This window comes from Meles meles, chromosome 7 (genome assembly GCF_922984935.1).
Source record: "Meles meles chromosome 7, mMelMel3.1 paternal haplotype, whole genome shotgun sequence".
NCBI lineage: Eukaryota > Metazoa > Chordata > Mammalia > Carnivora > Mustelidae > Meles > Meles meles.
In genome coordinates, this window is record NC_060072.1 from 67,875,326 (window position 1) to 67,891,921 (window position 16,596).

The 16,596-nt window shown below is 36.7% G+C and overlaps 1 protein-coding gene across 5 annotated transcripts in view; it reads right to left on the reverse strand.

Annotated features, from left to right (window-relative positions):
- ARNTL2 (aryl hydrocarbon receptor nuclear translocator like 2) overlaps positions 1–16,596 on the reverse strand; it is a 108,361-nt gene that overhangs the window by 9,306 nt on the left and 82,459 nt on the right. For 4 of the 5 annotated variants that reach the window (XM_046012251.1, XM_046012249.1, XM_046012248.1 and 1 more), the window contains 5 exons: positions 13,263–13,503; positions 12,801–12,907; positions 12,496–12,646; positions 11,506–11,564; positions 10,693–10,801 (listed from right to left, as the gene is read on the reverse strand). In XM_046012251.1, the coding sequence (XP_045868207.1) occupies positions 10,693–10,801; positions 11,506–11,564; positions 12,496–12,646; positions 12,801–12,907; positions 13,263–13,503 (667 nt within the window). Of the gene's footprint in view, positions 1–6,449; positions 6,699–10,692; positions 10,802–11,505; positions 11,565–12,495; positions 12,647–12,800; positions 12,908–13,262; positions 13,504–16,596 lie in introns of those variants that run through there. The other variant, XM_046012250.1, reaches the window with a different exon arrangement.

A 16,596-nucleotide genomic window follows, 5' to 3' on the forward strand; every position in this document is an offset into this window, starting at 1 on the left:
TTATTTAATGCATTTACCCCAAACTCTTCCCCTCTCCTCCCATGTTTTATCATTTAATCTGTAAATACTTCTCAAAGCATAAATAACAATTTAATTGATTATGGGTGTTGTCCATAATGTAACTAATTGCTCTCTTTAAAGAAACTTAAATTCCAGAACAAGATCTTTCTATAATCCAAAGATATTCTAGGTTCAAGGACTATCTGGTCTCAAGGGTTTTAGATAAGCAATTATGAGCTTTGTATATACACATATTCATATATATAAACATGTATCTTGGGGCACCTGGGTGGCCCAGATGGTTAAGCATCTGCCTTTGGCTCAGGTCATGATCTCCAGATACTGGGATCAAGCCCCACATCAGGCTCCCAGCTCAGCAAGGAGTCTGCTTCTTCCTCTCCTTCTGCCTCTCTTCCTGCCTGTGCTCTCTCTCAGATGAATAAACAAAATCTTAAAAAAAAAAAACTTTTTTCTTATAAAGTGAGTTATTATATATATATATATATATTTGTTCTTTTCCTGTGCTTTCTATTAACCATATATTTTAAAGACCATTTAAAGACCATTCCATTTTAGTATAAATAGACCTAACTCTTAATAGATGCACAGTACTCCATTGTATGGGTGTGCCATAACAAGTTGTAGTTGTAAATATTTAAATCACTAATGTAAACAAGCATACAATGAATGGTCTTATTCATAGACTTTTGCACTATTTTGTTGTGTAAGAATATTTGGTCCTGGAGTAGAATTTGAGTCTAAGACCATATTCATTTACATTTTTATGAGCATCGTCAAATTGCCCTCCTGAGTTGTTACATTAGTTTATTTCCTACAGTTTATGGGTTACTGTTCACTCACGCTGTCACTCACCAATATTGAGTGTCATCAAACTTTCAAATCTTTGACAATCTTATAAATGAAAAAAGTATCACCTTATGGTTTGATTTTGTATATACAGTTGACCCCTGACCAAAACTGTATGAGTCCGCTTATACATGAATTGTCTTTGATAAATACAGTACTGTAAATATATTTTTGCTTATGATTTTCATCCTTTTTTTTTTTACATCAAAGTTTAGTTGTCACACAATGTCATACTAGTCTCAGGCACACAACATAGTGATTCAACAACTCTATGCTGTGCTCACCACAACTGTAACTACCATCTGTCACTGTACAATCTTGTTATAATACAATTGTCTATATTCCCTATGTTCTACCTTTTTATCCTTATTCATTCTAAAACTGGAAGCTTGCATCCCAACTCCCCTTCACCCATTTTGCCCATCTCACTACATTCCTTCCTTCTGGTGTCCACCAGTTCTCTGTATTTATGGGTCTGTTTCTGCATTTTGTTTGTTCGTTTGTTTTTTAAACTCCACATATAAGTGAAATACTACAGTGTTTGTTTTTTTCTGTCAGACTTACTTCATTTAGTATAATATCCTCTAGGTCTCTGATGTTGTAAATGGCAAGATCACATTCATTTTTTATGGCTGAGTAATATTCCTGTGTGTGTGTGTGTGTGTGTGTGTGTGTGTGTGTGTGTGTGTGTGTGGTGTGTGTGTACACACCATTTCTTACTAATAATTGCACCTCTGACAAATCTCATTGATCAGGATACTCTACTGTGTAAACACTATTATAACCTCTTTATCCATTCATCTATCAATGGACACCTAGATTGCTTCCATATCCTGGCTATTATTATTAATGCTGCAATAAACATCGGGGTGCACATATCCTTTCAAATTAGTTTACATTTTATTTGGGTAATTACCCAGCAATGGAATTAACAGATATATAGGTATAATCTGTTTTTAAATATTTATTTGAGAAAGTGTGTGGGTGCAAGTGGGGGGAGGGACAGAGAGAGAATCTCAAGCAGACTCTGCACTGAGCACAGAGTCCAATGGGGGCTTAATCTTATGACTCCTGAGATCATGGCCCTTTGCTGAAACCAAGAGTCAGACACTTAACTGACTGAGCCACCCAGGTGTCCCAGTATTTTTATTTTTAATTTTTTGAAGAACCTCTATACTGTTTTCCACAATGACTGCACCAATTTACATGCCTACCCACTGTGCACGTGGGTTCCTTTTTCTCCACATTCTCCCCAACACCTGATAGTTCTTGTCTTTTGATTTTAGCCATTCTGACAGGTGTGAAGTGGTCTCTCATTGTGGTTTTGATTTGCATTTCTTTGATGACTAGTGATGTTGAGCATCTTTACATGTTCTATTGGCCACTGGTATGTGTTCTTTGGAGAATACGTATTCAGATCCTCTTTCCATTTTTAAATTGAGTTGTTTAGAGTCTTTGTAGTTTTGAGTTGTATACATTCTTTATCTTGAATATTAACCCCTTATGAGATATATCATTTGCAAGTATCTTCTCCTATTCAGTAGATTGCCTTTTAGTTTCATTGATGCTTTTCTTTGCCATGTAAAACATTTTATTTTGATGTAGTCTCAGTAGTTTATTTTTTAAGATTTTATTATTTGACAGAGAGAAGGAGCGCAAGTAGGCAGAGCAGCAGGCACAGGAAGAGAGAGATGCAGTCTCCCTGCTCAGCAGGGAACCTGATGCAGGGCTCAGTCCCAGAACCCTGGAATCATGACCTGAGCTGAAGGCAGATGTTTAATGGACTGAGCCACCCAGGCACCCCTCCCCCCACCGGTAGCTTATTTTTGTTTTTGTTTCCTTTACCTTAGAAGACATAGTTAGAAAAATGTTGCTAAGGTCAATGTCTAAGAGATTACTGCCTATTTTGTTTGTTTTGTTTTGTTTTTTAGAAATTTTATGGTTTATTTTTGTGTATGGTATAAGAAAGTGGTCCAATCTTTTTTTTTTTTTTTAAGATTTTCTTTATTTGAGAGAGAGAGCAAGAACACAAGTGGGGTGAAGGGCAGAGGGAGCAGCAGACTCCCTGCTGAGCAGGAAGCCTGATGCGGGGCTCAGTCCCAGGATTCCAGGATCATGACTTGAGCCAAAGGCAGATGCCTGACTGACTGAGCCACCCAGGCATCCCGGAAGTGGTCCAATCTTGTTCTTTCCCATGTACCCATCCAGTTTTCGCAGCACTGTTGATTAAAGAGACTGTCTTTTCCCATTGTATGTTCTTCCTTCCTTCCTTTGTCATAGATTAATTGACCATATAATCATGGGTTTATTTCTGGGTGCTCTATTCTGTTGATCTATATGTCTATATTTGTGCCAGTACCACACTTTTTTTTTGATTATATATTTATAGTATATCTTGAAAATTGATATTATGATACTTCCATCTTTGTTCTTAAAATTGCTGTGGCTATTTGGGATCTTTTGTGGTTTCATTCAAATTTTAGGATTTTTGCTCTGTGAAAAATGTTATTGGTATTTTAATAGGGATAGTATTGAATCTATAGATTGCTTTGCACAGTATGGACATTTTAATATTCTACCAATCCATGAGTATGGTATGTTTTTCTATTTGTTTGTGTCATTCGATTTCTTCCATCAATATTTTGTACTTTTCGAGGTACAGAACTTTCGTCTCCTTAGTTAAGTTTATTCCTAGGTATTTCATTCTTTTTAGTGTAATTATAAATGGAATTGTGTGTTTAATTTCTCTTTCTGCTACTTTGCTACTAGGATATAGAAAAAACAGATTTCTGTATATTGATTTTTGTATGCTGCAACTTACTGAAACATTTATTCTAATAGTTTTTAGTGTTTTCTATGTATAGTACCATGTCATCTGTAAAAAGTAACTCTTTTACTTCTTTCTTAGCAGTTTGGATGACTTTTATTCTTTTTCTTGTCTGATAGCTGTGGTTAGGACTCCCAGTACTACAATGAATAAAAGTGGTGAGGGGTATGTGCTTGTTCTGGGTCTTAGAGGAAAAGCTCTTGATTTTTTACCATTGAGTATGATGTCAGCTCTAGGTTTTTTGTATATGGCTTTTATTTATGTTGAGATATGTACCCTCTAAGCCCATGTTGCTGAGTTTTATGCATAAATGGATATTGAATTTTGTCAAGTGCTTTTTCTGTGTCTATTAAGATGATCATATGATTTCTATATTTTGTTATTGTGGTGTATCAAGTTCATCAACCTGCAAATATTGAACCATCCCTGTATCCCTGGAATAAATCCCATTTGATCAGGTTCAATGGTCCTTTTAATGTGTTGTTGAATATGGTTGGCTAATTCTTTTTTTTTTTTTTAAAGATTTTATTTATTTATTTGACAGAGAGAGAGAGATCACAAGTAGGCAGAGAGACAGGCAGAGAGAGAGGGGAGGAAGCAGGCTCCCTGCAGAGCAGAGAGCCCGATGCGGGGCTTGATCCCAGGACCCTGGGACCATGACCTGAGCCGAAGGCAGAGGCTTTAACCCACTGAGCCACCCAGGCACCCCTTGCTAATTCTTTTCTGAAGATTTTTGCATCTATGTTCATCAGCGATATTGGCAGATAGGGTTTTGTTTTTGTTTTTTTGTGTGTGTGTGATGGCGGTAGTGGCATCTTTGTCTTATTTTGGTATGAGAGTAATGCTGGCTTTATAGAATAAACTTAGAAGCATTCTTTCCTGTTTTTTGGAATAGCTTGAGGGAAATAGGTATTAACACTTCTTTAAACATTTGGTAGAATTCACCTGTGAATCCATCTCCTGGACTTTTGTTTGTTGGGATTTTGTTGATCACTGATTCCATTTCATTACTAGTAATGGATCTGCTCAGATTTTCTAATTCTTCCTGATTCAGTTTGTAAGATGGTATGTTTCCAGGCATTTATCTGTTTCTTCTAGGTTATTCAATATTTTTGCATATAATTTTTCACAGTTGTTTTCTTATAATCCTTTGCAGTGTAGGTTGCAACTTCTCTTTAATTTCTGATTTTGAGTCTCCTCTTTTTTCCTGATGAGTCTGGCTAAAGGTTTATCAATTTTGTTTATCTTTCTAAAGAATCAACTCTTAGTTTCATTGATCTTTTAATTGATTTCTTTAGTCTCTCTTTCATTTATTTCCACATTGGTCTTTATTATTTTCTTCCTTCTACTAACTTTGGATTTTGTCCTTCTTTTAGTTCCTTTACTCGAAAGGTTACATTGTTTGAGACTTTTCATGTTTCTTGAAAAAGGCCTATATCATTTTGTATATATTTTGTTTTTGTAATTGATATCTAGTTTCATGTTGTAGTCAGAAAAGATGCTTGATATAATTTTAGTTTCTTTAAATTTATTGAGACTTCTTGTATGGATAAACATGTGATCTATCCTTGAGAAGGTTCCCTGTGCATCTAAAAGGAATGTGTATTCTGCTATTTGGTGATGAAATGATCTGTGTGTGTGTGTGTGTGTGTGTATATATATATATATATTTTTTTTTTTTTTTTTTTTTTTTTGACAGAGAGAGATCACAAGTAGGCAGAGAGGCAGGCAGAGAGAGAGAAGGAAGCAGGCTCCCCGCCGAGCAGAGAGCCCGATCCCAGGACCCTGGGATTATGACCTGAGCCTAAGGCAGAGGCTTTAACCCACTGAACCACCCAGGTGCCCTGTATATATATATATTTATGTCCATCTGGCCTAATGTGTCATTCAGAGTGACTGTTTCCTCATTGATTTTCTGTCTTGATGGTCTATTCATTGATTTAAGTGGAGTGTTAATATTCCCTACTATTTTATTACTGTCAATGTCCCTCTTTATGTCTGTTAATATTCTCTTTATATATTCAGGTACTCCTATGCTGAATGCATAGATATTTACAATTATTATGTCCTCTTCTTGGGTTGATCCTTTTATTAATACATAATACCTTTCTTTGTCTGTTGCTATAGTCCTTGTTTTAAAGTCTGTTTTGTCTAATACAAGTATTGCTACCCCAGCTTTTATTCTCTGCCTCCAGTTGCATGATGTATCTTTCTCCACCCTTCGCTTTCAGTTTGTATGTGTCTTTAGCTCTAAAGTGAGTTTCCTGCAGGCAGCGTATAGATAGGTCTAAATTTTTTTTTTTAATATTTTATTTATTTATTTGACAGAGAGAGATCACAAGTAGGCAGAGAGGCAGGCAGAGAGAGAGAGAGAGAGGGAAGCAGGCTCCCTGCCGAGCAGAAAGCCCGATGCGGGGCTCGATCCCAGGACCCTGAGATCATGACCTGAGCCGAAGGCAGCGGCTTAACCCACTGAGCCACCCAGGCGCCCCTAAATTTTTTTTTTTTTTTAATTATTTATTTGACAGACAGATTGTTAAGGAGGCAGAGAGGCAGGCAGAGGGAGAGGGAGAAGCAGGCTCCCCACAGAGCAGAGAGCCCGATGCGAGGCTCGATCCCAGGACCCTGAGATCATGACCTGAGCCGAAGGCAGAGGCCTTAACCCACTGAGCCACCCAGGTGCCCAGGTCTAAATTTTTTTAATCTATTGAGTCATTTGATTGGAACCTGTAACTCATTTACATTTAAAGTAATTATGGATAGCTATGTACTTACTGCCATTTTGTTCACTTATTTCTGGTTGTTGTAGCTCTTTGTTCCTTTTTTCTCTTGCTCCCTTCTCTTGTAATTTGATGACTTTCTTTAGTATTATGCTTGGATTCCTTTCTCAGTTTTTTCCATATCTTTTATGCATTTTTGGCTCGTGGTTACCATAAGTTTCATATATAACATCCAAAGTATATAGCAGTCTGTATTCAGTTGATGGTCTCCTAAGTTCAACAGTCTAAAGGCACTACATTGTTACTCCCCCTTCACATATTATGTATAGGACAGCATATTTTACATCTTTTAATTCCATGTATCCCTTGACTAATTTTTGTTGATATAATTGATTTTACTATTTTCATTTTTTAACCATCATACTAGCTTTATAACTATAAGGTTGACCTACTACCTTTACTGTGTGTATATTTTAATCAGTGGAATTTTTTCCTTTTGTAATTTTCTTACAGCCTTTTCTGATTAAAGAATTCTCTTTAAGATTTCATGTAAGGGGGGGAGCCTGGGTGGCTCAGTGGGTTAAGCCTCTGCCTTCGGCCCAGGTCATGATCTCAGGATCCTGGGATCAAGCCCCGCATCGGGCTTTCTGCTCAGCAGGGACCCTGCTTCCCCCTCTCTCTCTCTGCCTGCCTGTCTGGCTACTTGTGATCTCTCTCTCTCTCTCTCTGTGTCAAATAAATAAATAAAATCTTTAAAAAAAAAAAGTTTCATGTAAGGTCAGTTTAGTGGTGGTGAAATCTTTTAACTTGTGTTTGGGAAACTCTTTACCTCTCCTTAATTCTTCCTTTTTTTTAAAGGATTTTATTATTTATTTGACACACACAGAGAAAGAGAGAGATCACAAGCAGGGGGAGTGGCAGGGGGAAAGGGAGAAGCAGGCTCCTGGCCAGGCAGGGAGCCCGATGCAGGGCTCAGTCCCAGGACCCCAAGATCACAACCTGAGCTGAAGGCCGATGCTTAACAACTGAGCCACCCAGGTGCCCCTACCTCTCCTTAATTCTTAATGATAATCTTGGTGGGTAAAATATTCTTAGTTGTATGGTTTTTTTCTTTTCAACATTTGAACATATCATTTGGCCAACACCTGAACATATCATTTGGCCTGCAAATTTTCTGCTAAAAAATCAGCTGTTAGCCTTATGGAGTTTCCTTTATACATTTCTAGTTGCTTCTCTCTTCCTGCTTTTAAAATCTTCTCTTAATAATTTAAATATCAAAAACTGTCATGGTGTGGACTTCTTGGGTTTATCTTGTTATCTGTTTCCTTCCCCAGGTTAGGGAAGTTTTTAGCAGTATTCCTCAAATAAGTTTTCTGCCCTCTTCTCCCTCTTCTCCTTCAGAGATCCTTATGATGCAAATGTTTGTTCACTTGATGTTGTCCAAGAGATCCCTTAACGTGTTCTCATTAAAAAATTTTTTTTTCTTTCTGCTATTTAGCTTGGATGCTCTCCATTACCTTGTCTTCAAAATTAGTGATACGTTCCTCTGCATATGCTAATTTATTATTGATTCCCTGTATTTTATTTTTCATTTCTGTCATTGTATTCTTTAATTCTGATTATTTTAATATTTTCTGTTAAATTGTTAAAGTTCTCACTAAGTTTATCCACTCTTCTTTCTAGTCCAGTGAGCATCTTTTTGACCATTACTTTGAACTCTTTATCAGAAAGATTGGGTATCTCCATTTACTTTTTTCCCTACGGTTTTGCCTTGTTGTTTGGTTTGGTGCATATTTCTGTCTTCTCATTTTGACCAACTTACTGTTTTTGTTTCCATGAATTAGGTGGAATGGCTACTTCTAAACCTAAAGGAAGGGCTTGTGTATGGTTGTCCCCTGTGTAGACTAAGAGCCTGATAATTTTGTTGACTGGATAGAGGTAGGGTTAGTCTGGATGGGGATCCCAGAGCACTTTGTGCTAGGGCTGTGCTGGTGGGAGAGCTGGAGGTCATGGGCCAGCATAGCCTCGGGGCTTTTTGCACTGAGGGTGCCCTGACAGAATAGCAGAGATGAGGCAGTACATGCTGGGGGCTCCTGCCAAAGGGTAGCCTGGCAGAGTGGCTGGAAACAAGGCAGGGCTGGGCCTGAGGGTTCTGGGACACACTGGAAACAGGACACCCTGATAAAGTGTCTGGAGCTAATGTAGCATGAACCACGTGGCCCCAGAATGCTCTGCACCAGGAGTGCCCTAGCAAGTCATGTGGAACTGAAGTGGTTCAGGCCTGGAGTGTTCTGGTACTCTGCACCTGTGTCACTTTTGCAAGACAGCTGAAGCTGTACCGAGCTCTGACCAGATGTGTCCTAGTGTCCTACTATATGCTATACTGGGACCACCTTGGTTGGACAGCAGGGTTTGTGTGGGCTGGGGCATGGGGTTCAGTGAAGGAATAGGCCAGCTAGAATGTGCATATAGGACCCTGCTCTCATCCACACTCTCAGGGTAGAGGCAGAATATAAACTGTGGCAGCCAGCCCCTCTGACCTGGACAGAGATCCAGCAGCTCCCTTGGGATATTTTGACAGAGTTCCAAGCTGGTTCCTGTATATTCTGGTTGATCTTCTAAACCACACTTTTTTGTATGTGCCCCATGGTAGACTTATCTGCTCATAATCCCTCAGTATTATTTTTTCCCACTACTACTTACATTGTCAAGGGTGGGAATTCCCTTTTTCCGTTTGTTATAGTGTCTGTATTTCTCTAACTATTCTTTTTTTTTTTTTTTAAGATTTTATTTATGTATTTGACAGACAGAAATCACAAGGAGGCAGAGGGGCAGGCAGAGAGGGAGAGGGGGAAGCAGGCTCCCTGCTGAGCAGAGAAACCGATGCGGGGCTTGATCCCAGGACACTGGGATCACAACCTGAGCTGAAGGCAGAGGCTTAACCCACTGAGCCATTCAGGTGCCCCTCTCTAACTATTCTTTATGTAGTCTCTATTACTTCACTTATGCAGAAGCTCTTCAGTCAGTCTTTAGTTCTTCAGGAGAAACTGCTCTATAAATAGGTGTAGATTTGGTGTGTCTGTGGCAGAGATGAATTCAGGGTCTTCTTATGTCGCCATCTTGGAAGAGAATCTCTTCCTTATGACTTTTCTCAATATTTTCTTTGTCTAGCTTACTTTATTGTAAGAATACAGTATTCTATATATATATTATAATATAATTTTATTATATTAATTATTAATATATATTAATATACATTATAGAATTATATATTGTTATATATTTATATTATTATATTTTATTGTATATTATATATTGTATAATAATATATATTATACATAATATATATATAATTTATCTACTTTTTTCTTTATGAATTCCAGATTTTGTGTGATGTTTAGAAAGGACTTTCTAAAATAAGATTATAAAAAACTTGTAATTCTGTCCTTGAAATAGTTCTATAGTTTTTAAATTTTACTTTGAACTCTCTGGTTTATCTGAAATTTATTTTAATGTAAAGAATAAAATTGGTGTTCAGCTTTTTTCCCCCAAACAGTTAAAGTTATTATAATGCTCATAATTGTTTAATCCATTTGCCCTCACTGATTTGAAATGCCACTTTTACCATATAATAAATTCCTATGCGTGGGAGTTTGGTTTTGGTTGGTTGGTTGGTTGGTTGGTCTTTTTTAGTCATTACATTTATTTTAGTCATTACAATAGGGAAATCTTAAATTCCTATATATGTTTGAGTCTATTTCTGAAATCTGTTCTTTCCCATTTATCTATCTGTGGGTTGTGCTGAAATGTTTTAGTGACTGTCACTTTATAATATATTTTAATATCTGTTAGGGTTAACTCATTCTATTACTTTTAGTTTTTAGAATTTCCTCAATATGGTTAGTATCATTTGTTGGATTTTAAAAAAACAAATGCAAGATGCCTTTTTGACAGGATTCACACCGAATTCATAGATGAGCTTAACAAATATTGACATCCTTACAGTATTGAGTCTTCCCATTGAAAAACAATAATCCGGAAAGCTATTCAAGTCATCTTTTATGAACCTTTGGAGCATTGACAGTTTGTTTTCAGAGAGTTCTGAATGCTTCTGAAGTTCATATCTAAATACTAACCTTTTTTGTTGCTACTGTAAAAATGATCTTTTTCATTATCTTATTGTACTAGTTACTGTTTGTATATGGGAAACTTACTGATTTTTGAATATCAGTTTTATAAATACAGTAATTCACTTGTGAAAATATTTGAAAACATCACCTCTGGAAATCCAGGACTTCATTTACAATATCTGTCCCAATACTCCCAGCACCAAGTACTATTCCAGTAGACATTCCAGGCACACTAATGCAAGACTGTTTAGAGGATTCTAAAAAATAACAAAAGGAAAAATTCAAATGAAGACTTTAAAAATGTATATATAAATTTTTAAAATATTTTAAATTTCAACTCCAATATACTTTCAAAGAAAGAAATAGTCATGCTTGTATTATAAATATAACTCCTGATGGCTTAAGATGCATATGAAGAATGATAGGAATCAATGATGTAGAACATCACTGAGGGTACAATCATAATCTATAACCCTTGGGTATGGATATTTCCTTCCCATTTTAATCTCCACACTAAAGTCAGAGCAATACTGCTTCATTTTTTAATATTCCTTAATATTTCTACTTTTATTTATACAAGTAATTTGTTAAAATATTCTCATGGTGGATAAGCAAGATAAACAAAAACTCCCCCTTAATGCTTTCCATTGATTTACCCAACAGATATGTATTGAGTAACACAAACTACAGGGAACTTCTAGGGATAGATAATGGATAAAAAACTATTCCTACTCTTGAACTCAATCTAGTGGCAGGCCAGTTGAACAAACAACTAATTGCAAAAATATGTAAGATTATAATGGAAGTGTGGTCAAAGTATTCTAGAAATTATAAAGAGGATAACTTAAGCCCTAGAAGTCTTTGCAATTTTATCTTGAAATCTTTCCCTCTCCAAGACAGAAAAAGATGGTAACAATAACAGTCCTAGTAATAAATCTCCATCATTTAAAACTAAGCTTACCTTCTGATGATTGAGAGCTACAAGGAAGTAATGACACTTCTTTCATCTCACTATGTCCCCTAAAATTAAGAAACATTACAGGTGATTTTTTTTTTTAAGTGAAGGAAATTGTTAAAGCCACTACATTATAATTCTGTGTACTTATCAATTCTTGGCCTTTTTATTTATACACATTGTTAATGTCACAACCAGAGATCAAGGCACTGATGTGCTAAGTACCAGGGCATTTACCCAATGCCCTATTACCCTGTGAATTACACTTTTTCACAGTTACAAACTCTCAGTTTGTATATTAATGATAAGCAGGCAAGGATTATCTGAATGAATAACAGGGGATGCTGCTAGAGATACCAAGCCTTGGGGTCCTGTTTAAAAAACTATAGTAGATCAGGAAATAGGATTGGTTTGCTGCAACCTTACAACAATTACAAAGAAAACCCTTACAGAAAGATAATACTTAGAATGGGCTCTGTTAATTTATTAAGCAAATCAGGAGAAGTTGGCTGTTCTTCCAGGCTGGCTGACACAGCCACAGCTTGGCAAGTAATCCTTAGGCTGGATTTCTGCTTCTCCCTCAGCCAAATACTCCCACACAATCCATCACATGTGGTACCTCGGGCTTAGCAGATGTGCATGCAAAAATGACATGCGGGACAAAATGTTTCTTACAATGATCTACAGTTTTAAGTTACAACTACATCATTTTGTGACAGGACAAGACAAGGGCATGAAGGGCAAGAAGAAAGAGCTTGAGTGAATGCATTTACTGTCACCTTCTACACCAAGCAAAAAGAAAGTTATTACAAAAGGGAAAATTTTCAGCTTAATTCTAAGAAGTAACACCAGTGAACAGTGAATGAATTATAAAAAAAATATATGCTCGTTATAAAGCCAGATGATCATACAACTTTAATGGTTTAGCAAGATGAGAAAAGACACTCATTTGAAGTTAACACAAAGGTCTTAACAACATAAAAAAAAATTACTTACAAAACTAAAGTGTTGACAGACACAATGTATTCCAGTTCTTTGGTCCAAGGATTTGTGAAACTAAACCACTGGCTTTTTAAAGTTACAAAAGAGCCATCTTTCTTTCTGAACTTGTATAAATCTGTAAATATTTTCTCTTTACTCTGTAGAACTTAACAAGAAAAGATAATAATCAGCATAATGGGTTACCATGATATAAATCAATCCCCTGAGGATTAATTCAAGTTTCAGATATCACAGAAATGAGAAATGAGTTGAAGCTATAATTTAAAAGTACACCCAAAATCAGCCCATTTGATGCATACCTGCCTTGTGCTTGTCAGTCAAATTACTATGGTCATCTTGATGAAAATATTCATAGCAAGAAGTTCCCAAAAGCTCCTGAGGCAGATATCCTAAAATTGCTGTCGCCCTGGTTTTGGAATTGAAAATAAGCTTTAGATCGGTAAATGCAATCCCTTCCAGAATACTGTAGGTCCATATATGGTTGGCATAGTAGGAATGTGGACAGGGGGATGAGTAACTGATAAGCATCACTGGGATCCCTTTGGCTGCCCTAGACCCAGACTAGAGGTACAACATAGAATGGACACCCACCCGGTCCAGAGTATGTTCTTCTCCTATTCAATAAAACAGACCATGCTCCATTTCTGCACCAGAGGCCAAAAAATATTATTCCAAGTTTTATCCAGCAGTGCTACTAGGCACATCTTTAATAGCCTTAAGTATCTCATTGAACTCTATCATTATGGTATATAAATGTTCACCTTTGGTCCACATAGACAAATTTTCCATTCATTGCAAACCGGGTTATAAATTCAGTTGGTTTCACTTTAATCTCTCCACTGTTCTGTGGGACAATATATGGATGTAATCTCCCAATGGCAACAAGGCAGGTAAAATTACTACTGTCTTTCTTCTTGTCCCTTTCTTCTTCCATTCCAACAATATTTGGAGGCCAGCTTCTCAAGTAACCAGTGCAGTGGATAGTACAGAATTTTCTATGATCTTCAAAAGTTTGAAAAAAGAAAATTTGAGTAATTGTGAATCAACTCTTAAATTTATAATAGTTATAATTGTGCTATAAAGCATTCTTTAAGCATGCTAAAATATGAAAGGGGAAAGGTATTGCATTGAAAAGAAGTCATCAATTTCATTTAACAACCTTATTCTTAATGGATTATTTTTCTCATAAACTAAATTATACATGCTACAATAAAAGTTAAAAGATTACTTTAATTTAGGTTTAAATAGGCCTAGGGCTTAATATATTTCCAAGCCAGTTTTTAAAAATTACAGTAATTCATATTTGTTAGAAAAATTTAAACTTTAAGTATCCTTACTTTAAGCCACAAAGATACTATTTTTAGCTTTGTAACTTTTTGGTATAATGCATATCTAAAAATTCATAAAGATTCTTGAATTTCTCATGTTAGCACTTATAATGGGTAATAGATATCTATGATTTTAATAGATTTATAAGAATATTTAGAGAGCATTTGGAGAAATTCATAAAAGTTATAAAAATAAAATTTGATATAAATTTTACTTTTCAGAAAACTCCTAAGCAATTAACTCATAGGAAAAAGCTTGTCACACAGGCCCAATCAAAATAATGAAAGACTGGAAATAATCCATATGCTCAAATGTCAGGAAATTCTTAAAACAGTGAGATACAACACAGGCATAAAACACTGGAAGTATACAGATTACGGCAATCCACACACACACAAAAGCTGACGTAAGGGTTTAATAGGGCTCAAGAGAAGGGGGGGCGAAAAGCTTGGTAAAAATTATGGAAAACAGTGGTTTGTGATAAGATTTAGAAAAGATCAGAACATTCATTATTTTAAACCAGCACTATTTGGTAAGACTGTTATCACAACAAATCTTAAAAAAAAAAATGAACAGAAGATGATATGGGCTGTATTACAAGACAAACTGGTAGTAGTCATAGCAAAGACTTGGAGAATACTTTGTGTGCCGTGTTGTTTTAAGTGCTTTAAATGTATAATTAATTGATCTTAATAGTCCCGTGAAGTGTTCTTATTATCAGTACCACTGTCTCAGGAAACTGAGAGTTAATGCCAAAGTCATAGCTGCAAGGGTGGAGCTGTGAGTGCTTTGTCTTGGAAGGTGTTCAAACAGGAGTTGTCTGCGTGGTGGTGGGGGGAGGATACAAAAAGTGTTTGAGTCAGAGGGGACGGCCAGTGTAACCCCAGAGCCAAGAGAGAGTCACATGTGGCTGAAGCCATAGTCTGTGATGGGGAAGTAGCTTGAGAATAAAGCAGAAAACAGATAGGTTATCTCTTCTAACCATGCACAGGACATTGCACTCATCACTTAACAGACATCTCCCCCTCCATGGTCCACAGATGCCTTAAATTATGTCATTATCTCCTCCAATCCCAAACCATATGTATATGTTTATTGGCACCACAATCAACCCAGGTAGTTAAATGAGAAAACCGGGAGTCCTACCAGGTTCCTTTCTTTACAACATCCAAGATGCCTTAAGGGAATTAAAATTGGGATAAATGGTAAATACAAGGTTTTCATTCCTATTAAAATTAGATAGTCATAAGTCAAAAAGCTTATACACGGAGTTTGGCATTTCTGATAGCACTTGCCTGCAAACTTACAAATGATACTGACTAAAAATATTCTTTTCAATTAAAAATGTCGATTAAAATTTTCACATTCATATGGAAGCTCATCACACAGAACCTAGCATTTTACTTTGATTCTTCTCTAATAACAGGGTTGCTGACCAAATTTCTAAATTAGTCTGTCTCACAGTTCTTAACTGTGAACATTTATTCAATAGGCAGATTTTTAGTTGGGATTATGTAATTCCACCCATTGCAATCCCTTTGATAATCGTTTTAGGCTTTTTTTAAATCCCATAAAATACCGCTTATCTCAAAATTCCTAGGGGCACGTGGGTGGCTCAGTCTTAGGTTAAGCATTCAACTCTTGATTTCAGCTCAGGTCAAGATCTCAGGGTAGTGAGATCAAGCCCAGTTTCAAGCACCACACTCAGCCAGGAGTCTGCTTAAAATTCTCTCCCTAAGTCCCTCCCTCTGCTCACATGCTCTCTCCTTGAAATAAATAAATCATCGTAAAAAAAGAATTCTTTAGATTTTTACCTAAATATTGGGGTCATGGCCCCAATCCTTACCAAACTGTTTACATCAGCTCCGCAGGGTAGATTCAAGTATAACTTACTCCGTGATTTTTGGAAAGAGGGAAAAATTTATGTTAACCCAAACACAGCCTTCGTTTATAGGATATCTTTTCAAAATCCCTCACAAAATTTTTCTTCGGGTGGAGGGCTAGGTCTCTCAATTTGGTATCTTGCTTGAATTCTCACAGAAGCAGATCCTGAGACAGGGATTCAGATACACAAACACATTTGAGAGGGGATTCCAAGAAAACTAGTAGGGAAGTGGGGTGAGACAGGAAAGGGAAGGAAGCTGATAAAGGATATGTTGTCCAGGAAGTTGGCACTTTGGAAAATCAATGTTATATCTGGGTAGGGTGCATTCTGGGAAAAATTATAGATCAAGAGCCTCAGAACTAAGTAATCTGAAGAAAAAGAGAATGAAGATACTCATCTACCAGCTCCCTTCAGGCAGTGGTTGAGGGGTGCTCACAGGGAGCATTGATTCCCAAGGACTTGAGGTCTGCCCCTAGCTAATGTAGGCAGTCTCTGAGGAAGAGAGAAGGTCTAGCAGAGTCATGGAGGTTGGACATTGGAAACAAGGTCATAAAACCTTCAAGTGGTAGGTGCTAAGAGGATAGGTCATGGTGTACTGACAGCATCTTCCACACTTGCACAGGGAGCCAAAGGGCTCCTGGGTGTACTGCTCTATTACTGATGATCTTATTAAGATGTCTGGGAGACACCCAAGATATTTGGCAGTAGTCCTCCATCTTTCATCAGCCCTTGATTTCACAAGTAGATACACATGAGTAATTTTATCCCTATCTTAGAAGCTTTTTCAAAGTTTGAGTCTCTAACATTCATGTTAGAATTGGGACAGAAATAATGTTCTTAATGTCAATCCTGCTTATTTAAAAAAAAACCAACTTTTTATT